The following is a 22,480-nucleotide window of genomic DNA, read 5'->3' as shown; positions in this document are numbered from 1 at the left end:
ACAAAAAAATCAAAAATTGTAAAAAAATTAAAATGTTCTGAGTAAATTGAAAACTGATAGAGATCGTTGGTCTGGGTTGTCGGCTGCACAAAAATGCAATTCATTTGGCTATGCGGATAATATTGACTAAGTTGAAGCTAAAAAACGATATACCCATCTCTGGATTCTGTAGAATTCGCGGCAAGGAAACAATATTGAGTAGTTGGCTTGCCCAAGGATAGAGTTTAAAGGCCAGGCGTGTATTTTCTTATTTTTAATGAATTTCTCAGACAAACATAAGATCACAAATAGTAACTATTAATATGTTTGTAATTAAAATATGCACTACCCCACACATCCTTGATCTAGATATCGTTCTTGCCGCGCGCCGAGCTCCCAGCAGTGGTCGTGGTATTGATAATGGATGCACTGCCGCTGGTCAGCGACGCACTAGCCTCACCTCCTCCACCTCCCCCTCCCATTCCAACTCCAGCTCCCACTCCTCCTCCACCGCCCACCGCAGTCTGGCCCAATGGAATGCCGTGCTGCACCAGGAAGTCGTGCTCGTTCTTCGCCTGCCGCAGCCAGTTGCGCAGATCCCGGGTTCGCTCCACCAGACAAGTGGTGTAGTTGACGGCCCGCGGACTCTGGGACACAATGGTGTTGGCCGTGAGGATGGCGGCGCCCATGGAGCTCTGCATCCGGCCGGCGGCCAGCTGGCGATAGGTCTCCAAGCGATCGGCCAGCGTGGGAATCGAGTGGGGAATATGCACTGCTCCACCGCCATCGATGTCATCGGATAGCGAGAAGTTCTGAGTTGCGGAATGCTGATGCTTCAGCACCTGCGACCAGCCGAGGTCACGTGGCGATAGAATCGGGATGCCCGATGCGGCTTGATCATGCTGCTGTTGGTATTGCTTTTGCCCGAATATGTCGAGAATTTCGCGGATCTCGGCATTCAGTATCTCCAGGTTTTCGATGCACTCGTTCGACTCCTGCTGGTAGTAGTCCTTCTTCTTGTGGAAATCCGCGCCACTGGCCAGTTCGGTGCTACTGAAGCCGGAGCTGGAGTGCGACGATAGATCGCTAAGTGTGGCCGCATCGTCGATGGTGCCCAGGTCGAGGATCGACTTCTCCTTCTCGTAGATCCGCAGCAGACTCTGTTCCAGGTGACGCAGTCGTATTATCTTCTCGCCCAGCAGAGAACGAGTGCGATGGAGATTCACCTCCATCTCGGTCAGTTCCTTCTCCTCCTGGATCAGCTGATCAATGGAGTGTTTCGGCGATAGGGCGGTTATCTTCCGCTGCTGGCCGATCTCCCGCTGCCGCAGTCGGAAATTTGTGCGCTGTGTCCTTAGCGATTCCTTGGCCCGACGCACCGAGTCCCGCTCCAGATGGATGCGATGCTTGAAGAACTCCAGCTCCGAGCCCACACCATTCGGCTTGATGGAGATGTCGGTGAAGGGGTATCGCAGATGATAGGGTGCATCCAGAGTATTCTCCGGAAACTGATCCTCCAGCGCCTCGAGCTTCTGCAGCTGGTGACGCAGATTCTCCACCGGAGTACAGGGTCGATCGCCCTTGTAGCTGGTATCCGAGTTCAGGCGCGACGTGGATGCCGACTTGGTGCGCGAAAAGACGATCCTACTGATGCCGGTCGACTCCTTGATCTGGTTACTATTGTTGTTCCTCTCGAGATTCGATTGTGTGGCCACGGCGCCCACTACTCCGTCCCGCGATGAGTTGCCATTATCGCTGGTCGTTCTGGCGGAGAGTACACCGCTGGCGGATTTGAGGAATGGCCCATAGCGACCATTATTATAGGTATTCGATAGGGTCGTATCCGATTGACTGATGGAGGTATTATCATCCTGCAGCTGTAGCTGCCGGATGTTGTACGACTTGCTCAGTTGACTCTTGTGCTGAGCTGGACCTGGTTTGGCAATGGCCTCGCCGGCGATTGCCTGATCCGAGTAGCTGAGCGAGCGATTGTCGCTGTTGCCGGATTGGGGCTTGTAGTAGCGCTCCATGGAGCGCTCCATTTCGGTGCCACTGTTGGTGGATTTGGTGCTGTTGGTGTGGTTTTGTTGGGGCGCCATCTGCGCCTCCCGCCGGCGATTTCTGCGCTCCAGCGACAGCTTCACGTCCGTCTTGAGGCGCACGTACTTCTCCTTGAGGCACCTGTACTTGTCCTCCAGCAGGCGCTTCTCGCACCTGACCTTCTCGTACAGCCGCTCCTCGCCCTTCTCCCGGACTCGCTGCTTCTCCGCGTCCAGCTCGCGCGCAAACTTCTCGCGCATCTGGGACAGTCTGGAGCTGTGCTCCCGCCGCAGCAGCTCCTCCTCGCCATGCAGCTCACGCTCGAGATCGCGAAGGATCTCCTCGTGATTGGCCTGCAGGGTGTCCATGCGGCTCTTGTGCTCGGTGGCCATCGAGGTGCGCTTGCTCTGCAGCTGCCGCTCCAATTGCAGCCGGTAGTTCTCCATTTGCAGCTCGAAGGCCTCCTCCAGTTTGTGCTGATGCGATGTCAGCCGGAGATCGTACTCGTGGCGGAATCTCTTCAGTTTCGCATCGTGTTCTCTTCGGATCGCCTCAAAGTCAGTCTGCAGCTGGGCCTCCTTGTCCGTAAAGCTGGGCCTATGCCCTGATGTACTGCATATTGACTTCTCCGATGGCGGCACTTGGACCGATTTGAGCTGCAATTGTTCCAGCTCGTAGCTGTGCTTTCGTCCCAATTCCTCCAAATCGAAGGCATTATTGCCGGCCAAAAGTGAGGAGTCCTGTTCTGATTTATTAATAATAAAGCTACGCACCGAACTGCCTTTCGAATCGGAATCTGTGTCGTCGTAAAATAATTTTTGTGCATCTGGTATATCCTTAGTTTTATCCGAAGCTGTAGCTCCAGATCCTGATAATTTCACTACTTCCGGCATAGTCTTTGGTATAGTCTTATTCGAGTCTGATAAGAAGGGATTGCTATTGTATATGCCCTCATCGTGATCGGGCCAAGGATTAAGTGCATCTTCCTTATCAGCTTCATCTACGTCCTCATCTTCAATCACATCATCATCATCACCATTATCATCGTCACCATCATCATCATCGTCGTCATCGTCGGTTTGAACCACCACATCCTCATCATCATCCTCCGATTGCGAGTGCTCATTTCGCTTATAGGATTGCGTCATCTTGGCGGATGGGGTCTCCTCGGGGGAGCTCTTCACTCGCTGTCCCTGATCCAAATTAAAGCGCACACTCTTCTTATCCTCCACATCCGGCCCAGTGGGCTCCAGTCGATCCAGTCTTCGACTTATATCGGTTATGCTCGAATCGCGCAGAATACCCTTGACACCGGACGGCGAGGTATATCCATCGCTTTCGAATTGTCTATGTGCCTTTTGGAACATCGATACTGTACCAGAAAGTTTTGCACCTCCATCGTTTTCCTCCGGCTTCTCGGCTTTGCCATTCATTGGACTAGTGGTCGAGGGTTTATTTGCTATTTGGGGCTTTGACTTGGCCACCTCGAAGCCAAGCTGATACAATCGACCCATATCCTTGGATCCGGAGTCCAAAAATCGACTCTTAGCACTACTAAATACGCTGGCCTTGCTGGCCATCGACCATTTCCGGGCCAAATTATTCAGGGGCAATGGTCCCGGCGATGGAATATCATCGATACCCTGCATGCTACGTATTCCGGAGTCCAGTTGCGACAGATCATCATTATCCCCCACCGATCCCGTGTCCACAGGCTTCTGACGCGCCTGGTTAACCAAATCGCGATATATGGCATCTAGTGGATGGTCCCACTGCGACTCCTTGGTTCGCGTGTTGTGGTAGTAGTGGCCATTCTTCTCCTCCGAGTAGCTGTCATCCAAATCATCCGAAATATTATCTTTTCATGCGTTTTCAATAATATAATAGGGAATACTCACCATATCTTCCAATCCGATGGCAGTGCGGCCATCAATCCTTCCTTGGCGAGATAAAGCAGATGTGGTTCCTTCTGAAGCTCGATTCCAATCAGGGAGGCATACTCATTGATTTCTGAATGAAAAAGGGGAATATATTTAATTAATTGCAAAAAATCATACTACTTCGATTCTATACATTTTTATAGCTCTGTAAATGAAAGGAAATATGTTTGGGATTCTTTACAGGCTGTGAAGACGACCTTACAGGCGAAAACAATTTTCTTAATTTATTTGTAAAATTTTACCTTTTTATAACTGGTTTCTTTTTTGTTTTTCTTTATTTCTAATTTAAATATGCTACAGCCCTTTTTATTAGCAATACAATGCATTTTTGATGTATGGGAAGTGCTTTCATTGATTTAAACTGCCGTATATGTATATACCTAGGTACATATATGCCCCAAATGGTCAACACGCCTACCTCAATCGTTATGCACAAGTAAGGAATCACTTTTTATTTGATTTTAACAGCATAAATTGATGAAAACACGTTCGAGGCAACCAAATGGTTGGCCAATTGTAGATTTTCACCGGAAAAGCCGATATTACATGCTCTCACCCACACGAATACGTTCGTATATGGTAAATAAGTTACCAATTAGCATAAGTAGTCGACGGAACTTACCCTCTGATGAGGGGAAACACGCCTCGTCGAATACCTCCTCGCAGATGACGGACGAGCCCTGGGATGATGATGGTGTGGTTGGGAGCGATTTGATTAACTCAGCGGATGCCGTGCCCGAGGAGATCCTCTTGCACATGCTGGTGGTCGTCATGATGGGAACTTTAACTGGGTTTCACTAACCGAAGAAACTCGAACGGAGCTGGCGTTTTTCGATGCTCCGGTTGAGTTATCCGTACTCGAAGTGTCGCTCAATATATTTGCATATATTGTTATATTTTTCGGATTTGACAATCATAGTTCTCCATACTAGTCGTTAGCGAGTCCTGCCGACAGCGGAGCAAATGCCACAATAATCGGATGCAGTTTGACCTAAAAATGAAAATACAAATACCTACTGAGTCATCGCTATACCACATACTCGTAGTATGTGCGTGTGTCCATGTCGGAGCATGCTCCGAACGCGGGTTGCTGGCCAATTATCTGGTTGGCAACAGGATATGGCAGCGAGTTTGCGTGTCCGCGCAGCCCGACGACTCCCAAATCCCAAATCCCAGGTCCCAGGTCCCTGTCCTTTCCACCACGAAAGCGTTCGGCTGCCTGGCCCGATGGAAAATACCATTATTTAAATACTGTCGTTATCCTTTTACAGGAAAACACCTCCGAAATTAGGGTGTGGTGTGTCCTTTTTCGGCTAAATTCCACTTATGCTTCTCTTACAGGACAAAAGCGCATTTCGTTTAGATTTTCTTACCTTTTGAAAGGTTTTCTTTGAAGTTATGTTCTTAAAACTCTGTTTTATATTCCCTACTAACAATTCCTTACAAAAAAATGAATGTTATACCTATGTAATTCCGTATCCTGATTATATTAACCATGGACAGTAAATGCGACTTTTTCACGAGTTTATGTTCTGTTTAAGCCTTTTTAATAAATTAATGCAGTGCACTTATTTTTAGCAGTGCTGATTTATTTAATCTTTAATGAATGGGTCGTATATTATAATTATAAAATAAAAAACATAAAGAAAATTTATTGAAAGAGCAATTTAATTAATGAAAAAAGAAACGAAAAATAACTTGTAGTGGAATAAAAAATAATTTTTAAAAGTTAAAAATATGGTTTTTAAGTTAAGAAGCTGACAAATATTTATTTTGAAATAATATAGTTTAATTCTTAATGTCACTTATCTTTCTTCCTTTCTTCATATTTCCTTTTTTGGCAGTTGACAATTTTAAATAAGTTAACGTAAAAAGTTGACGAAGTTATTATTTTCATTATAGTTTTTAAAGGAATGTTTATATTTTAACTGAGAGTGTAAATAACAACATTTCATAAGATGTAATGCCGTGGAAACGGACTAAAGCTTTTATACCAACCAAAAACTAGTGTGACCTTTTGTTTTGGTAATTGCCATAGGATTGTTCCAATTATACTTCAAAACAATTTAATATTATGTTTAAAACACCTCCCAACCCTGCCTAAAAATAGTAATAATAAAAATATCAAATCCGTAACTACCAAAGAACACACGGACTCAGTTATGGCGGGAATGAATAACTATTCTAGCTTATTGTATGTTATATGGGATGATATATAATCACTATTCCATACTAATAAACATCATCCATTTATAGACTTCAAGCGGATGAACTGGACGATGAACGCCTGGCCAAGAAGCATCGGACTGGGGATAGGGATCTACATTTATCCGTGACCTGTAGTCCCAGCAAAAAATTTTCGGATAATCAGGATGATGGTAGGATATATCAGTTTCGCAATCTCCCAAAGCTTTCCATCTAAGATGTGCATCTTACAGATACATCAGTTCGAAAATATCTGGTGGTCGGTGTTCAATGGGTCTCCCTGGTCACCGAGAACCTGCTTAGCCATCCGTTTGTTGTGCTGCGCCGGCAGTGCCAGGTGTATAATGCCTCGAGACGCTACCATCTGCAACCCTTCCAGCTTCTGCCCAGCATCGTCCACCTGCACCGAAGGCAGGGAGTGACGACTCTGTGGAAGGGCATGGGCAGCTGCCTTTTGGTGCGCGGCATGACGCTGGCCATCGACGACTTTATCTCGAAGGTGACCAGCTGGCCCAAGGATGTGGATAGTCGTACCACGCTGAAGCGATTCGGACAGCATATCCTGCTCAAATGGTATCCAATTGTCACCCTAATCTCCACTATCCTCTTATTGCTTTTCAATTTACAGCATAAGCATCGGCCTGGTGGTGCCCTTCCATGCAGCTTCTCTCGTCGAAACGGTGCAGAGTGACATTGCCAGCGAGAAACCCGGTCTTTTCGATGTGTTTCGGGAGGGAAGTCTGCGATTGTTCTACTGGAGCTCCCCGCAAAAGGGCCGTATGCTACCAGCCTGGGCTCTGATCGGGCCAAGTGTTTCCTTTGGCATCACCAAGTATTTGTTTAATCTCGTGATACGGGGCGTGTCCTCGCGCATAATGCGGCGCCGTATAACGAATTCCCAGGACAGCCAGGGTGAAAAGAATCAGGACACAACGCTAAAGGATCTGAATGCGGAAATCTATGCCAGCCTTATCGCTATCGTAACCACTGAGGTCATATTCTTCCCGTTCGAAACGATTCTACACCGTCTGCAGCTGCAGGGGACACGAACTATTATCGACAACCTCGACAATGGCTACGATGTCGTCCCCATTCTAACAAACTATCAAGGAGTCGTCGATTGCTATCAGACAACGATTGTCTCCGAGGGAGTTAGTGGCCTCTACAAGGGCTTTGGAGCCATGATCCTGCAGTTTGCGGCACACGTGGCTGTGATCAAATTGGCCAAATGGGTTGTGAATCAAATCATCGAGGTCACCTCCAACCGACCACCACAGCGAATAGTTAAGCACTATAATCTGGATGAGGTTGCCTTCAATTCCAGGTCCACGACCTTGTCGCCAAGCCTTTCCAGTACCGAAATGGAGGAGAATAGTCTTGTCCAGAATTCAGATTAGTTAATGGCTAGCCCAATTATATTGCATATGTAAATTATACACATATTTGTTTCTTTTTCCATTTTCTTTTGGGTTTATTGGGACATTAGCATGAAAAATTGTATTTTAAGGGTTGGCTTACTCTGCTGTTGCGTTAAAAAATCTGCCAATTAAAAAATATAACTATTTTAAACACTTGAAATTGAATTTATATTCTTGCACTATATGTTCCGAACAGGACCTTGAAATGAATACAGAAAAAGTATGTGAAAACAGAGGTTTGTCCTGTGGTTGGTGCGATCGTTCCTATGACAACTAGACGATATGGTTGTGTATACAATTCACGATAAAAAAAAAGGACACTAATTTTGAAGGCAACCATAACTCTTTCGATAACATTTTAAACACGACCGTTGGCAAACGTACGATTCAAGCTGACATTTGGATACAGAACACAGCACAGCTTGAATGTTTGTATTTATATCGAAAGGCATTTATTTGCTATATCCTCGTGATCCAACAAACAATATATACAACAACTGAACGTTAACAGAACGATATTTAATATGATTTCTGTTCGCAAAATCGTATGTCGTTTGAAGTTTCACATTTTAAATATAAGTTCCGATCGTTGCCTTACTTCCTATACCACATCTGGAGCGTCTTCATCCGCTTAACCTTCTTCTGCAGCTGCAGGACGCCGTACATGAGTGCCTCGGCGGTTGGCGGGCAACCGGGTACGTATATGTCGACGGGGATTATCCGATCGCAGCCGCGGACGACTGAGTACGAATAATGGTAGTAGCCACCGCCGTTGGCACAGCTGCCCATGGAGATGACCCAACGTGGCTCGGGCATTTGGTCGTAGACCTTTCGCAGGGCCGGTGCCATTTTGTTGGTCAGCGTGCCCGCGACGATGATGACATCGGCCTGACGGGGAGATGCACGGAACACGACACCATACCGATCCATATCGTAACGCGGAGCAGCGATGTGCATCATTTCGACGGCACAGCAGGCCAGACCGAAAGTCAGTGGCCAGATCGAGCCCTTGCGTCCCCAGTTGAGCAGATCGTCCAGTCTGGCCAGCGACCACTCCGCAACGGAGGACTGTTTGGTTCCGAACGGAGAGTAGCCTTTCTTGGGCAGATTTTGGGCCACTTCAGCGACCGGGAGCGTTTGTTGTTGGCGCACCAGGACCATATTCAGTGCGGGCAGCGCCGAAATCGACGCATTCGACGTCTGGGTCGCCTTTTGAAGAGCCCGGGCCAGGGTCGATGACATCATCGCCGAACGCAGCATATTGATCCTGCTAAATTAAATCTATAGTTATGCTGGGACAGTGCATTTAAACATTTAATACCTATTTATGTAACTTCAACTTATTTCGATTTATAGGGGATGCGTAAGATGTGACCGCCGCGGAACTACTAACGAAAATACCAATTGCACCAGAGAAATATACTAAAATATACCAATTTACTTTAGATATCTTATTCTCGCAAAAGCACATTTCTTGCGTAAGAATGGATTTGATGCCCTATTCACACAGAACCCATAATTGGGCTAAAATTGTTAATTTGTTTAAGAGTAATAGATTAAACTGAACTATGAATGCATGTGTGTAAATTCCGTGGCCAGTTAAAAAAATACGTTTTTAATTTTTTTTGCTTTATTTTGTAATATATGTGTTGGTGTAATTTAGTTATTTTCTATTGTTACAGCGGCGTGGGAAATGTAATGCTAACAATTGAATGGTAGTAAAGCGATAAATCAAAATACGATTAGCACTCTTAAGAACTAAAGATCAAAAAACCACATGTTGATTTAACTCGCTAATTTATATTTCAGTTTGAATTGTAGATTGCGCTTGTTGCTTGATCCTTCCCTTTCCAAAATATTACTGATTGGAGGAAAGTAGCTGTTCTCTTGTTTTTCTTTTAGATATCGTCGATGTTCACGTCGTCCTCGTCATCCTCGTCACCTGCAACGGCGCGTGGAACGACACGTTGACCGCCGCGTTGGCCGGCACTGGAAACGTAGTTATCCTCATCAGATTCCTCGTCCTCCTCCTCCTCACTTTCGGAGGACTCTTCTTCGGCATTCTTCAGCCAGAGAACGAACGGCATAGCTTTCTCGTGAATCTCGGCAGCAATATTTTTGGAGACATGTCTTTTGCTGACCTTCTGTGCCCACTCCAGTATGACAGCCTCATCGAGTATGTCCAAATCATAAAATAATTTAAAGATTCCAGCTACCTTGCTCATCAGTGTACCCTTATGCAGCTCGACAGTTTGCTCAACTCCACCAATTAGATAACGCTGTGCTTTTGGATTATTGAGAGTGAAGCGAAGTAGCAAAGGGCGATTCTTCTGCACGTCCTTGATAATGTTTTCAGTGAAAAGCAGCTCGGCGAGAACCAATGGAGCCTTGTTAATAATATCCAAACGTTCTGCTTCGATCACCAGCTCCTTGTGAGTTTGCACATCCTCCAATTGCTTCTTGTCCCGCTTGTCCTTAACCAACTCGTAGAAAATATCAATGCGCTCCTTCTCAGTTTTATCATAGTCATCCGAGATAGTCATACCCTTAGCACCGTCTGTCAGATCTTGCAAACGAGCACGAATAGCCTCCTGCGGGATATATATATATATATATGTATATCTTATTTATATACGGATAAAACAACGTACCTTTGAAACATCGACACTCCATCCCTCATCATCGTCATCCTTGGCTGTTTTCTCCGGAATAGCAGCGCTAATCTCGGCCTCAGTTTGGCTAGCCTGGTTTGTGCCATTGCCGCCATCCGATTCACCGCCAGAGTTGTTAGCCAATGAGTTATTGGTCATGGAGCCATCGGCATCGTTCTTCTGTTTCTGCTTCCTCGAGCGTTTGCCCTCGGTTAGCGAAGATCCTTGGGCGGCCGGATTAAGCGAAGGAGGGTTCTTCACAATAAATGTGTTTACTTTGTGGTTAACTTTGAGCAGACCGTGGAAGCCGCATGCCTTGCAGGACTGCGAAATGGTCTGGTTTTTGGCGGACACAGTTAGATTGGTCTCCGGATTGTCGCATTCGGGGCATAACACAAACTTGCGAATAAAACCATCCAACAAATCTTGCAACTTGTTCACATCATGCGATCCATTCACAACAAAGCGCTCATTCTAAATGAAATTGAATGATTAATTAAAGCATAGCTCATGGGTAAAGGATATCAATGCACATACCTTGTGATCAAACAGTGTCTGTGCGCCCAGCTCGCAACCAAAATACTTGGTTGGATAGGTGGCCGGGCGTCCGATGGCCCTAGCCACTTCCGCCATGTTAACCAGCACGGTCTTGATGCCGTTTCCCTTGCCCTCGACCTTCGCCTGCAGACGTGGCATCTTGTAGCGGTAGAAGATGTCCGTCACACTGCGGTTTACGTTTACGGTGGCCATCTTGATAGCTTTTGGATTCCACGGATAATGCTGCTAATGGGACTTATTGTTGTTCGGGTAATGTTGCTATTAGAGGTGGCCAGTGGTATCTATTGGTTGTTGGTGGATGGGAAGTAATTGGCTTCAGGTTTTCAGCTAGTTTGTGATTTATGCAACTTTCGTTTCCGTTCATTAAATGTTCTTTTATTGTGTTTTTGCCGCTGCTGCTCACTTATCAAATGTACCCAGAATAAGCATGAACTGGTATCCTTCCGGAACGTTGAATTAATTGTGCCTTAATCAAACAACGGTGTACTCAATATATTTGTAGAATCTGCTAGAATTGCTTGAGAGTAATATTCTTATAGTTGTTTTGCAAGATTATTGCTTTGCTGTTATTTTGCTGAAGTTTTTGTTTATTTTCGCCGTGGTAAGTATTCAGCTATTCTATTGTTTCCGTATTCATATGAATAATTAAATATATACATATATATCTATATATATATATATATATATAATTGTATATTTATATATATATATATATTTATTTATTTATATTGTAAATTTACCAGTTTAAGTCTTTAAAAAAATGGCAAAACAGCAGGCTCATGTGTACCTGAATGGCTGTAACTTCCGATGTCTGTTACTCGAAGTCCTGCGAAGGCAAATGTGTAAAAGATTTCGTTAATCGAGTCGAATATGCAAGGATTACCACCCTAGATACAACCACACGATAATACACGAAATAAAGTTATATTTATTACTTAATTATGCCAACATTTCCGTCTTTTTCGCAAATACCCCTCAAAGTGTCTTTCCTGCAGCGAGGAGAATCCTAATTTATTGCTGAAGGCAATTGCAATTTGGCACTACTTTCCCTTTGCTCGAAAATATAATCAATTCTTATCGGGTATTAAAGTATGCATTTGGAACTACATATGTAAGCCAAGGTGAAATAAGCCCTCAAAACTACACACATCTACATTCGTATTAAACAGTAGCGAATTTGATTTGAATACCAGATTTTTTTTATCTTAGAAACGCTGAGTGTGTGGATTGCAATAAAAGTTGTACGACTTGAATCAGCAATGTGGTCAACAGTGATTTTTGCTTACCGGTGACTTATGGTTCGCCCTTTTGAATTCATGCACAGCTCGAACCCTTTACTCCGTTTTTTCTCAATGAGAAGTGCGGTTTTTTTTGCTGGTGTTTCTGAAAAATACAAATATGAAACGAAATGTAATTCCATTTTAATGAACGAAGTGAATATTGAAGCCTTAAAACTGCATTCTAATTGAAATGTGTACGGGACCTTAGTGTATACTTTACGTTGTTGAAACCGTCAATGCAATTGTACATGGACTCAGTTAAAAACATAACACTGATTTGCACTATTTAGTATCGCCGAATGCCAAATAAAACTAGAAACCAATTGGGTTCGAGTGCAAGCTCAATTTGAAGAACAAAACTTTGAACAAATGGTTTCAGAGGGCGAGCGAGTTATGATACAATTTTATTATTTTATCTTGATATTAACTTTTGAAACCGGAAAATTACACTGAGAATTTCGGTAGGATCTCTCGAATATTTTCTGATGTTTTGCCCGACTAAATTGACGAATCTGACAAATATTTCGGTACGATTGTGATTCCAATTTCCAATTCTTGTTCCGAACAATCAATCATTAGGTGATTATCTGTAATTCTTTTATGCTCCTCAAAGGATTGCCCTTTTGTTTTAGCTTTTACCAGATTTAATATGATGTATGTAAGCTCTACACGTTTTGTTCCTGAGTAATATGAAAATATTCGTTGGAATACAAAGAAAATCGATGAACAAGACTTGTCAACGCTCTGTACAAGTGAATGGGTAACCGAGATATACAATAAATCGCAAATATTCTTTATTTTTATCCGTTTTCTATAGAACAGGTGGCTTTAGTAATAATTCAAATGATATATTATACGTGGAAATCTGATTTAAACTATGGATTTATTTATGCAAGTGGTTAGCCCTTGAATAAGGAGAAATCTGAACAGCACATATGACATAATGAAGAAAAGCATTGAGGAGATAAGTATGACAATAATCCTCAGAAATAATATACTCGAATGTGGTTGCAATGCCTGGATAAGAGAAGTTTCTGGAATTCCCTGTTAGAAACCATGGTATCCTAGATAGTGGCTTGCACTTGTTATAACTTATAGGAAAAAGTAATGTGTTCACTCATTCAAGCTTATTTTTAATGTTAAAGTAACCTTGGATGGATCCAGATCTTGGTTAGTAGTAAGATATTATACAGTGGTCGCGATAAATATGTGTCTTAGATACAAATTGATTCAATGGGTTGTTGATGATTAACTATTACTTACCACCGTATCTTTCAAAAGTCATATAAGATTTTGTTTCCCCTCCTTTGGGGTGCGCAATGCCAGTTCGCAAATTAGACAAAGATATCGTACTCTCGGGTATTCTTTGTGAAGTCAATCGCAAATTGACTTGGAAAATATATATGGATAAATCAAAAACAAACAAATCGCACTGCCACGGGAAATTGATAAGTTTCTTATTTTGATTAGCTGTGATTCCGTGCTAATATTGAAAAATATTAGTAACGCTTTTAAGGCGCTTAAGTATCGCAAAAAATTTTAATTTTGGTCTCTCAACTATTCTGCAAAGGGAAAGAAAATAAAATTAGGAATGCGCATGAACGAACATATGTATACCACTCCTTAGACTCAGTATTTCTTACATTACTTTAATTTTGCTCAAATTTTCGCATAATTTCGAAGGAAAAAAGGTTAATTTAACATTCAAGTACATATATATATATACATATATATATACGGATATATCTTTTTCTATTACTTATGTATTCAGTACGTTTGTATAATGGGCAAAAAAACAATGTTGAAACGTGATTTATGTGTAAACACGAAGTCAAGTAGCTTTTAGCAGATATACACTGGAGCCCACGTTACTAGAAGTTTTGAAAAACTCAATTATTCAGTATAGATATATATATATATGTACATTTTCATGCACGTATGCATTTACATATGGATGAAAGCCACGCCATTTGAACTTTTGAGGTTGTGTTCGTTTTGGTCACATTCACTTTTCTATACCTTTTCTCTCTAGTGTTCTATAATGCGTTTCTGATTACAATGAAAGTAAATTAATAATTTTGCCAAATAAACCGTTTAGGAATAGATTTTCTCCAAAGTTCACGAACATACGACTCTACGTCACTGCACAATATGACCATAATGATTTTAGTAGGGATGCAAATCAATGACTATCGATTGGCAGAACATGATGAGAACGGAGAATAGCTTTTTCACACTTACGTTTAAATTTATTCCAGATTTAAATGGTATTTATTAAAGCGAAAATATATAATAAGAGACTTCCAAATAGTAAGCCACAGACCACTTATACAGATTTGGATTACTAAAAAATAAACAAACATATTAGTTACATAATAAGACAAAGTTCGGTCAGCCTATTGAAATATTATATTTTAAGGAAGTTGCACTTCCTTTTATATATGAACTTATTGTACAGTTAAGAGAACTAAATTAAATTATTTTCTCAATTTCTGTTTAGAGAATATCTAACTCATTTTAAATTTATGTATTTATCTGTTTGTTTGAAATAATTTCCAAACCCCTACGACAGTGCGTAAGCACTAAAAAATAATACGGTTAAAATATCGATTGTCCACGTTTTCACTAGCAAATATATATTGTATTAATATTTATCGATATTCTTATAATACTGGAAAACTTTTTCATATCGATTTATTTTTCTGCGTATACAGAACGTACTTTCCTTTCATTGTATTCCAAAAAAGATAATATTTTTGTATACTTGCGGTTATTTACAACTGCAAGTAATGTGTCGCTAAACTGTAGTGAAAATAACAGAAAATACAACTTGCACGGCAAATAAATATAAGAGGCAATCACGATAAATAAAAAACCGTGAGTATGGAATTTCAAGTGGACGCTTCTCAATACTTACATGCATATATAGCGATGTGTGGATATGTACATACACCTTGTTATAAACAGTTTAAAATCTTTTCTGACGTAATAAAATCCCAGGAATGTAAATGCAAAACCTACAAGATCTATTCGAACTGTATTAAAATAAATGTTGAACCATAACCGTGTGTGTATGTAAATATAAACTAGGCAGGTTACTTTTTTTTTCTACCATTCTGCTGGCACCAAACATACGTACAAGTGTATGTATGTGATGCACTCGGCGTCATTTATCTCTACATATTTATGTACATATATAAAATGTAACTTAACTGTGCCACCCAACAATAAATAAATAAATAGAAAGAATAGAATAAATAGAAGTGTATAAATAGCTGAGTTAACTGGGCGGCTTCGTGCTACGCATTTGAGATACTTTTTCACCCCCAAAAGATATCCCGCTTCATGAGATTGCGACAGGTGGAGATTATTGCATTTCCAATAGGATACCAAAATGTCTTTTCACGTTGCCTCAAATGTCTGGGGATTATTTTGTGGTGGGGCTTGTGGTTTAATGGGGTTTTTTTTTGTATCTCTTAAATAGAAGTGATGTTGTTTCGGTAAAAGGTTGTCAGTTTGTGCGCATAATATTGAAGTAAAACACACGTTACCTCAAGGTTTTACCACATTTTTTAGGTTTTAAAGGAAATTCATATTAAATAATAAAACATAGGAAATAATAGTTTATTCCTTGTTTTTCATGTATGCTATTAATATTGTTTGTTTTGTATTATTGCAGCAACTTGGATTTGTAGCTTGCTTTCAGTTGCGGCGTCATGGAGGATCCCAATCGCATGTTGGCCCACACCGGTGGCATGATGGCTCCGCAAGGATACGGCTTGTCTGGCCAGGACGATGGCCAGAATGCCGGCAGCGAGAACGAGGTGCGCAAGCAGAAGGACATCGGCGAGATATTGCAACAGATAATGAGCATCTCGGAACAATCACTTGACGAGGCCCAGGCCAGAAAACATACACTCAACTGTCACCGAATGAAGCCGGCTCTTTTCTCTGTACTTTGCGAGATCAAGGAGAAGACCGGTAAGCTAAAAACCCTTTAACAACCTCAATTTTAATCTCAAAACCACCATTCTATTCTGTAATGTTTTACCTGGTCCTTATACAAATCACTTCTTATGCTTAATCAAACAAAACGTTTCACATGCTAGCCTTATTTCCATGTGCAGTTCTATAAACCAAATGGTTTAACCATTTGATATATGAAAATTGTAATTGTTTTAATCATGTATCCGTTCTACTTGAATTATTACAGTCCTCTCGATTCGCAACACCCAGGAGGAGGAGCCCCCAGATCCACAACTGATGCGCTTGGACAACATGCTGATTGCCGAGGGCGTGGCAGGACCTGAGAAGGGTGGTGGCGGAGCAGCGGCTGCCTCCGCGGCTGCGGCCAGCCAGGGTGGTTCCCTGTCCATCGATGGTGCTGACAATGCCATTGAGCATTCCGACTACCGTGCCAAGCTGGCACAGATCCGTCAAATATATCACCAGGAATTGGAGAAGTACGAGCAGGCATGCAATGAGTTTACTACGCATGTCATGAATCTTCTACGCGAACAGAGTCGCACGAGGTATGCGGATATAGATAAATGCTGATTCTGTGGAACACTTGGATAATACAATCCTCATTTCAGACCCATTACACCAAAGGAAATCGAGCGAATGGTGCAGATCATCCACAAAAAGTTTAGTTCCATACAAATGCAGCTGAAGCAGTCGACCTGCGAGGCTGTGATGATCCTTCGTTCGCGTTTCCTGGACGCACGCCGCAAGCGTCGCAACTTCAGCAAGCAGGCATCCGAGATCCTCAACGAGTACTTCTACAGTCACTTGAGCAACCCATATCCATCCGAAGAGGCCAAAGAGGAGTTGGCACGAAAGTGTGGCATCACGGTAAGTGCACACATTAATCAACCATGCAGTTTGATTGCAGTACAGCATTGTAAATGAACGCACAATCATGCAGGTCTCGCAAGTATCCAATTGGTTTGGCAACAAGCGTATTCGCTATAAGAAGAACATTGGTAAGGCACAGGAGGAGGCCAATTTGTATGCGGCCAAGAAGGCTGCTGGTGCTTCGCCGTATTCCATGGCCGGTCCTCCTAGCGGGACAACCACACCCATGATGTCACCCGCTCCGCCACAGGATTCCATGGGCTATCCAATGGGATCCGGCGGCTACGACCAGCAGCAACCGTACGACAACAGCATGGGCTACGACCCAAATCTCCATCAGGATCTAAGCCCCTGAGGATCAGGGCTGTGAACCACTCCCAAACGGAGAATCCCTCATGCAGTTGTGGTCAAAATAACTGCGCTGAAAATCTAACATGCTGTTTCATCCTAATTATGTGCGGTTCTCTATTGAACGAAAAAAAAACGCGGTTTATATTTGCTTCTTCGCTAAGACCAACAATCCTTAAGGGTTTTTTAATTCTGCTGTCCTTGTTTTCGTGTCAGATATGTTTAAAATTCCCATAAATTTAGATATAGTTCCGATAGATATACATACATGAGTAGAATATAAATACGTAATAGCTAGTTTGTGCTTGCTACATTTTGGTTGGCGGAAAACATTGCCTGCTATAAAAAAAAAATTGAGCATGAAGATTATATGGTTTTCTGATTGGCTATTTAACAATATATGCAGGAGATATTTAGAAGTCGTAAATTGAATATTGCCTAATTAAGATTATTTGCCCGGCCAGAAAACGAATATACTTTGCTCGCTTTTTCAACAATCAATTTAAAATGGAAAGCATGTTTGTGGCATGTCAACTGTAAAATACATAAATACGTAATAATTCGTTTAAGCGATTATAATTTTATCAGCATTCGTAAAAAGGGATAATTGCCAATGCAGTGACTTTTTCTGCATAACCCCATTAGCTTATATATTATAACCATCGAAAACATATGCAAGGAAACTCGATTAAACTGGTAGTATACGAATATTTTCACAACGAGTGAAGGTGAGAAGGCACAAGTTTCAGGGCTATTATTTTGACCGCAGCTGTGTATAAATATATTTTAATACATTTACCTACATTTGCGGGTATATACAAATATTGCATGTAAATCATACTATGACGGTTCTTTTTTGGCTACAGTACGTATACGACAGCAAAATAGTGTTTACTAAATTTAAAACTGTACGAAACTTTTAAAACTTGAACAATACGAAAATACGAAACTAAACCATGTATACGATGTATATCAGATAAATAAATAATACATGTTGTTGTTATCCGCACACGTCAACTAATTACAAATATTTTGAATGTAAAAACGGAAAAGTCTTGGATAAATTAAATTTCTGTCCATTTCTATCGAAAGACGAATTGTATTATTTAACAGTTTATAACATTTTCTAGTATTTTAAAAGTCGCAAAATAATTGTTTTTTCTTTCTAAATCAAAAAAGTATTAAACATTAAATGGAAACTTTTCAGCTATCAAAACTACTTTTTCAACTTAATTGCATTATAAAAACCAAGAAGAAATTCGTCTTTCGCTTGGAAAGAAATCTATACTTCTTTTCCCAATTTGCCCAAATCAAAACGGATATGAAAACAGATTATTTAAATGTATACAAAAACGATTATAATTTTAACTGATAAATAATATATGTCTTCGCCAGACTTTCGCTCACATTACGGTCAAATGAAACCATTCAATGTATTTCAGTAAGTAAGGTACTGCATTAAAAATTTTGGATAACAATAGAAAAATATATAAATACACAACTTTACACGAATAACTTAATAAATCAAAACGAAGTATTAATTAATGGTTTTAGGGGATATTTCTTTCTTTCTTTTGCCTAGAAAGTCCTGTTCAAAGGACACAAAAATGGGCGTTATCCTTCGCAGATGAACTGTGCACGTAATAGAAAGAGATGGAGCATCTGTAGATACACTTGTTCGCTTGGTTGAAAGCCATCTGACTCACAGATAAATATTCTACTATGTGTGTGTGGCAAGCCGATGAAAACTAAAACCTTACGTTTTTATTAATTTTAAAACAGCCACAAATATATTTTTATTTTAAGCGAATTTTTTAATATGGTTCAGTACGGCTTTTTGCACCTTACCACAATTTACAATTATTCCTTAGAATGGATGGTCATTTTTTAATCACTTTGATTATCCAATTTATATTTATAAATTTTAAAGTCCACTTTTTAAACATTCAACCGCTTCCCAAATGCATTCCACAATCATTGAACACGTTCCACTGTGCTGCTATCTTGACGCGCATGACTGCCAGCGCGGAATATTTTGAATGGTTAATACGGCCACACTGTTGGCAACACGTGCACGAATTCGACATTTGATTTGAATTCGTTTTTATTTTATCGTAATTGTACGCAAAGCCAGCAGCAATGGGCAAGAAAACGAAAGTTGGAAAGACCCGTAAGGATAAGTTCTACCAGTTGGCCAAGGAGACGGGCCTGCGATCGCGTGCCGCCTTCAAATTGATCCAGCTGAATCGCAAATTCGGTTTCCTCCAGCAGTCGCAAGTATGTTTGGATTTGTGCGCCGCTCCCGGTGGCTGGATGCAGGTGGCCAAGCAGAATATGCCGGTGTCCAGCATTGTGATCGGCGTGGATCTCTTCCCCATCCGTCCCATTGCCGGTTGCATTGGCCTCGTTGAGGACATCACCACCGAGAAGTGCCGCCAATCGCTGACCAAGGAACTGCAATCGTGGAAGGCCGATGTTGTGCTCCACGACGGTGCTCCCAATGTGGGCAGGAACTGGCTGTACGATGCCTATCAGCAGATCTGCCTCACCCTCAATGCCCTCAAGTTGAGCACACTGTTTCTGCGCAACGGCGGTTGGTTTGTGACCAAGGTTTTCCGCTCCAAGGATTACAATGCCCTGCTCTGGGTGCTCAAGCAGCTGTTCAAGAAGGTGCACGCCACCAAGCCGAGTGCCTCGCGTAAGGAATCCGCCGAGATATTCGTCGTCTGTCAGGGCTACCTGGCACCCGATCACATTGATCCCCGTTTGCTGGACTCGAAGTACGTGTTCGAGGAACTGGATCTCGATGCCAAGAAGAAGAGCAGCCTGCTGCATCCCGAAAAGCAGAAACGCATCAAGGCCGAGGGCTACACGGCACAGGATATTGCCCTGCGCAACGATCTGGCTGCCACAGAGTTTCTGAAGGCTGAAAATGCACTGGCTGCCCTGCAGGGCATCGGTTCCATTCGCATCGATGACGAGCGCATTGCCAAGCATAAGAAGACCACGCCAGAGATCCTAGAGTGCTGCAAGGATCTGAAGTTACTGGGACGCAAGGATATCAAGGGACTTGTGCAATGGTGGAAAGATGTTAGGGAGCTGTTCGTTACAAAGGAAACCCCACTGGTGGTTGGCGATGGCGAAGAGGAGAAGCCCAAGAAGCCATTGACACAAGCGGAAATCGAGGATATGGAAGATGCCGAGCTGCAAACGCAAATTGACACAATTGTCGAAGAGGAGAAGAAGGATTTAAAGCGCAAGCGTAAGAAGACGCTCAAGACTAAGGCAAAACTGCACGAGAAGATGAACCTTAACATGGTGATCAAGGGAGACGATGGTCCAGTCGAGGAAATGGAGCATGAAATCTTCGAACTCAAGAATATCAACACCTCTGCTGAGCTCGACGATTTGCTAGATGTTCAACCTGACTTTGCCGTCGATGAAACGCAGCCGGAGCAAGCAAAGCTGCCGAAATACAAATACTTCGACAAGGATGAGGGTAACATCAATGATGATCTAAACTATGACGACGAAAATGAAGAGGAACAAAGCGAGGCATCCGAAGACGAGGATCAAATCAATGATAAGCAGGGCCTTGGCCTAAGTGATGATGATGAGGACAATCCGAAGGGTAAAAACAAGAGGAAAAAGCGATCCGAGAATCCGCTGATTAAATCCAGTGATTTCCGCGATAAAAACACTAAGCGAGAGCAACGCGTACAGCTTTGGTACGAGAAAGATGTACTACAAAATATACAGTCCGATGACGACGAAGAAACCTACGATCTGAACAATCTGGCCAAGGAATACAAGGCCAAGGGTGTCGCCGTTCTGGGTGAGAGCACCCTCAAGCCGGACGCAAATGATGAAGCCATCCAGGGAAAGAAGGCCAAACGTCGTGCACGCCATGAAGCCGCAGCCAAAGACAGCAGCTCAGAGTCATCCGATTCCGAAGATGACGCTAACGAGGATGGCGAAGGTGAAGGCGAGCAGTCAGCTGCTGGTGAGTTAAATAAAACGTTTAACATTCCTAAACTTAACTTCTCATTTGCTTTTATCAGGTGCAAACGCAAAGAAGGTTCGCCTATCCGAAAACGAAATGGCTCTGGGCGCACTGCTGACACGAAACAAGAAAACACGCCGTGACCTGATCGACGCAGCCTGGAACCGCTACGCTTTCAACGATGAGAACGTTCCCGTTTGGTTTAAACTGGATGAGGACGAGCATATGACCAAGCCAACGCCAGTTCCGAAGGAACTAACCGCCGAGTACCAGCGCAAGTTGCAGGAGGTGAACGTGCGCCCAATCAAGAAGGTCATGGAGGCCAAGGCACGCAAGCACCGTCGTGCCAACAAGCGCTTGGCCAAGGCTAAGAAGATGGCCGAAAAGATTATGGAGAACACCGATGCCACCAATCACGAGAAGTCCAAGCAGCTTAAGAAGGTGTACAAAAAGGCTCAGGAGAAGAAGAAGGAGATCACATATGTGGTGGCCAAGAAGCAGACAGCAGCTCGTCGCGCCCGTCGTCCTGCAGGTGTAAAGGGTCGCTATAAGGTCGTGGATCCTCGCGAGAAGAAGGACAAGCGGTCGATGGATGCTAAGAAGAGGCGCGAAAAGGGTGGAAAAGGTCGCAAGGGGAAGGGGCGTAAATAAATTTAAATCTAAAAAATAAATATTTTATAGATACTAAATATACGTGTAAAAATCAGGTTGTTTTTTTTCTTTTAATATGAATATGCACATTTAAGATAAGAAATCAGTAGCGAAACTGCAAATGTAAACAGAAAACTGTTGTTTCCTTTCAAAAATATATGTATTTATATTTACATCATCTGAATTTGACTTTTCCACGCCCATTGCAACGCCTTCGAACACAAAGAATAGCAGCCATCACCTCCAGGTACTTAAAAAACATTTCTCAGCAGCAAGAAACCGAAATGGGGCCATTTAAAAACACAGTATATGTTTTCAGAGGAAGTCTTTTGCACTCTTTTTGAATTCATTAATTTTATTTCGATTTTATGCGTTATGTAAAAAAAAATGAGTTGAGTTTTGGATAAATGTCGTGCATGCGGACGCCATCTGCCATTTGACGATAATGCACTAAATTATAAACAATATCAAAAGCAAAACCATTTCTAATATCTGAGTTTGCGGCTATACGGAGTAATCCGTGTAAGCTAGTGTATTATAAGTTACTTTA

At 42.4% G+C, this 22,480-nt stretch overlaps 7 protein-coding genes across 15 annotated transcripts; 3 read left to right on the top strand and 4 right to left on the bottom strand.

Annotated features, from left to right (window-relative positions):
- Positions 1 to 334: 334 nt before the first annotated feature.
- On the bottom strand, positions 335 to 5,106 carry LOC122623694 (histone-lysine N-methyltransferase, H3 lysine-79 specific). Of its 3 annotated transcripts, none has more exons than XM_043802986.1 (4): positions 4,973 to 5,106; positions 4,582 to 4,904; positions 3,918 to 4,029; positions 335 to 3,849 (listed from the first exon to the last, which is right to left on the bottom strand). In XM_043802986.1, the coding sequence occupies exons 2-4, from the start codon at positions 4,730 to 4,732 to the stop codon at positions 345 to 347; spliced, it is 3,768 nt and encodes a 1,255-aa protein (XP_043658921.1). In that variant the 5' UTR covers positions 4,733 to 4,904; positions 4,973 to 5,106; the 3' UTR covers positions 335 to 344. The 3 variants fall into 3 exon arrangements, with proteins under 3 accessions (XP_043658921.1, XP_043658918.1, XP_043658919.1); XM_043802983.1 differs by having other exon boundaries at positions 4,977 to 5,104; XM_043802984.1 differs by lacking the exon at positions 4,973 to 5,106 and having other exon boundaries at positions 4,582 to 4,938.
- Positions 5,107 to 5,987: 881 nt separating this feature from the next.
- LOC122623385 (solute carrier family 25 member 46) lies at positions 5,988 to 7,600 on the top strand. Its single transcript, XM_043802522.1, has 4 exons — positions 5,988 to 6,153; positions 6,216 to 6,337; positions 6,398 to 6,737; positions 6,793 to 7,600. Exons 1-4 carry the CDS (start codon positions 6,122 to 6,124, stop codon positions 7,559 to 7,561), a joined length of 1,263 nt encoding a protein of 420 aa, XP_043658457.1. The 5' UTR covers positions 5,988 to 6,121; the 3' UTR covers positions 7,562 to 7,600.
- Positions 7,601 to 8,011: 411 nt separating this feature from the next.
- Positions 8,012 to 8,984, bottom strand: LOC122623387 (NADH-quinone oxidoreductase subunit B 2). 2 transcript variants are annotated; one of them, XM_043802524.1, is made up of 2 exons: positions 8,904 to 8,984; positions 8,012 to 8,849 (listed from the first exon to the last, which is right to left on the bottom strand). In XM_043802524.1, exon 2 carries the CDS (start codon positions 8,840 to 8,842, stop codon positions 8,177 to 8,179), a length of 666 nt encoding a protein of 221 aa, XP_043658459.1. In that variant the 5' UTR covers positions 8,843 to 8,849; positions 8,904 to 8,984; the 3' UTR covers positions 8,012 to 8,176. The 2 variants fall into 2 exon arrangements, with proteins under 2 accessions (XP_043658459.1, XP_043658458.1); XM_043802523.1 differs by having other exon boundaries at positions 8,012 to 8,852; positions 8,904 to 8,967.
- Positions 8,985 to 9,194: 210 nt separating this feature from the next.
- LOC122624259 (eukaryotic translation initiation factor 5) lies at positions 9,195 to 11,517 on the bottom strand. Its single transcript, XM_043803744.1, has 3 exons — positions 10,771 to 11,517; positions 10,234 to 10,707; positions 9,195 to 10,173 (listed from the first exon to the last, which is right to left on the bottom strand). The coding sequence occupies exons 1-3, from the start codon at positions 10,981 to 10,983 to the stop codon at positions 9,481 to 9,483; spliced, it is 1,380 nt and encodes a 459-aa protein (XP_043659679.1). The 5' UTR covers positions 10,984 to 11,517; the 3' UTR covers positions 9,195 to 9,480.
- On the bottom strand, positions 11,116 to 14,240 carry LOC122624260. 6 transcript variants are annotated; one of them, XM_043803750.1, is made up of 5 exons: positions 14,091 to 14,240; positions 13,335 to 13,633; positions 12,078 to 12,174; positions 11,532 to 11,617; positions 11,116 to 11,257 (listed from the first exon to the last, which is right to left on the bottom strand). In XM_043803750.1, exons 2-4 carry the CDS (start codon positions 13,354 to 13,356, stop codon positions 11,569 to 11,571), a joined length of 168 nt encoding a protein of 55 aa, XP_043659685.1. In that variant the 5' UTR covers positions 13,357 to 13,633; positions 14,091 to 14,240; the 3' UTR covers positions 11,116 to 11,257; positions 11,532 to 11,568. The 6 variants fall into 6 exon arrangements, with proteins under 6 accessions (XP_043659685.1, XP_043659686.1, XP_043659684.1 ...); XM_043803751.1 differs by having other exon boundaries at positions 11,122 to 11,257; positions 11,579 to 11,617; XM_043803749.1 differs by having other exon boundaries at positions 11,168 to 11,308.
- A 516-nt stretch (positions 14,241 to 14,756) lies between these two features.
- On the top strand, positions 14,757 to 17,427 carry LOC122623221 (homeobox protein extradenticle). Its single transcript, XM_043802238.1, has 5 exons — positions 14,757 to 14,948; positions 15,751 to 16,052; positions 16,285 to 16,603; positions 16,667 to 16,925; positions 16,999 to 17,427. The coding sequence occupies exons 2-5, from the start codon at positions 15,788 to 15,790 to the stop codon at positions 17,281 to 17,283; spliced, it is 1,128 nt and encodes a 375-aa protein (XP_043658173.1). The 5' UTR covers positions 14,757 to 14,948; positions 15,751 to 15,787; the 3' UTR covers positions 17,284 to 17,427.
- A 1,904-nt stretch (positions 17,428 to 19,331) lies between these two features.
- LOC122623342 (pre-rRNA 2'-O-ribose RNA methyltransferase FTSJ3) lies at positions 19,332 to 21,985 on the top strand. The gene is made up of 2 exons (XM_043802435.1): positions 19,332 to 21,279; positions 21,338 to 21,985. Exons 1-2 carry the CDS (start codon positions 19,416 to 19,418, stop codon positions 21,928 to 21,930), a joined length of 2,457 nt encoding a protein of 818 aa, XP_043658370.1. The 5' UTR covers positions 19,332 to 19,415; the 3' UTR covers positions 21,931 to 21,985.
- Positions 21,986 to 22,480: the final 495 nt, after the last annotated feature.

This window comes from Drosophila teissieri, chromosome X (genome assembly GCF_016746235.2).
Source record: "Drosophila teissieri strain GT53w chromosome X, Prin_Dtei_1.1, whole genome shotgun sequence".
In the NCBI taxonomy this organism is placed as follows: domain Eukaryota; kingdom Metazoa; phylum Arthropoda; class Insecta; order Diptera; family Drosophilidae; genus Drosophila; species Drosophila teissieri.
This window is presented reverse-complemented; position numbering and strand designations above follow the sequence as displayed.

Bases quoted from the DNA above. Each gene is read 5' to 3' on its own strand.
- LOC122623694 (XM_043802986.1), bottom strand. From the start codon at position 4,732: ATGACGACCACCAGCATGTGCAAGAGGATCTCCTCGGGCACGGCATCC. The intron at 4,030-4,581 runs GTAAGTTCCGTC...TTTTTCATTCAG, and splicing joins GTGTTTCCCCTCATCAGAGG to AAATCAATGAGTATGCCTCC. The intron at 3,850-3,917 runs GTGAGTATTCCC...TTTGGATGACAG, and splicing joins CCATCGGATTGGAAGATATG to CTACTCGGAGGAGAAGAATG.
- LOC122623385 (XM_043802522.1), top strand. From the start codon at position 6,122: ATGGCGGGAATGAATAACTATTCTAGCTTATT. The intron at 6,338-6,397 runs GTAGGATATATC...TGCATCTTACAG, and splicing joins TTCGGATAATCAGGATGATG to ATACATCAGTTCGAAAATAT. The intron at 6,738-6,792 runs GTATCCAATTGT...TTCAATTTACAG, and splicing joins CAGCATATCCTGCTCAAATG to CATAAGCATCGGCCTGGTGG.
- LOC122623387 (XM_043802524.1), bottom strand. From the start codon at position 8,842: ATGCTGCGTTCGGCGATGATGTCATCGACCCTGGCCCGGGCTCTTCAA.
- LOC122624259 (XM_043803744.1), bottom strand. From the start codon at position 10,983: ATGGCCACCGTAAACGTAAACCGCAGTGTGACGGACATCTTCTACCGC. The intron at 10,708-10,770 runs GTATGTGCATTG...AATTTCATTTAG, and splicing joins AGACACTGTTTGATCACAAG to AATGAGCGCTTTGTTGTGAA. The intron at 10,174-10,233 runs GTACGTTGTTTT...TATATCCCGCAG, and splicing joins GGAGTGTCGATGTTTCAAAG to GAGGCTATTCGTGCTCGTTT.
- LOC122624260 (XM_043803745.1), bottom strand. From the start codon at position 13,356: ATGACTTTTGAAAGATACGGTG. The intron at 11,618-12,077 runs GTAAGCAAAAAT...TTGCCTTCGCAG, and splicing joins GGGCGAACCATAAGTCACCG to GACTTCGAGTAACAGACATC. The intron at 11,309-11,578 runs GTACACATGAGC...ATTACTCTCAAG, and splicing joins CGGAAGTTACAGCCATTCAG to CAATTCTAGCAGATTCTACA.
- LOC122623221 (XM_043802238.1), top strand. From the start codon at position 15,788: ATGGAGGATCCCAATCGCATGTTGGCCCACACCGGTGGCATGATGGCT. The intron at 16,604-16,666 runs GTATGCGGATAT...TCCTCATTTCAG, and splicing joins CGCGAACAGAGTCGCACGAG to ACCCATTACACCAAAGGAAA. The intron at 16,926-16,998 runs GTAAGTGCACAC...ACAATCATGCAG, and splicing joins CACGAAAGTGTGGCATCACG to GTCTCGCAAGTATCCAATTG.
- LOC122623342 (XM_043802435.1), top strand. From the start codon at position 19,416: ATGGGCAAGAAAACGAAAGTTGGAAAGACCCGTAAGGATAAGTTCTAC. The intron at 21,280-21,337 runs GTGAGTTAAATA...TGCTTTTATCAG, and splicing joins AGGCGAGCAGTCAGCTGCTG to GTGCAAACGCAAAGAAGGTT.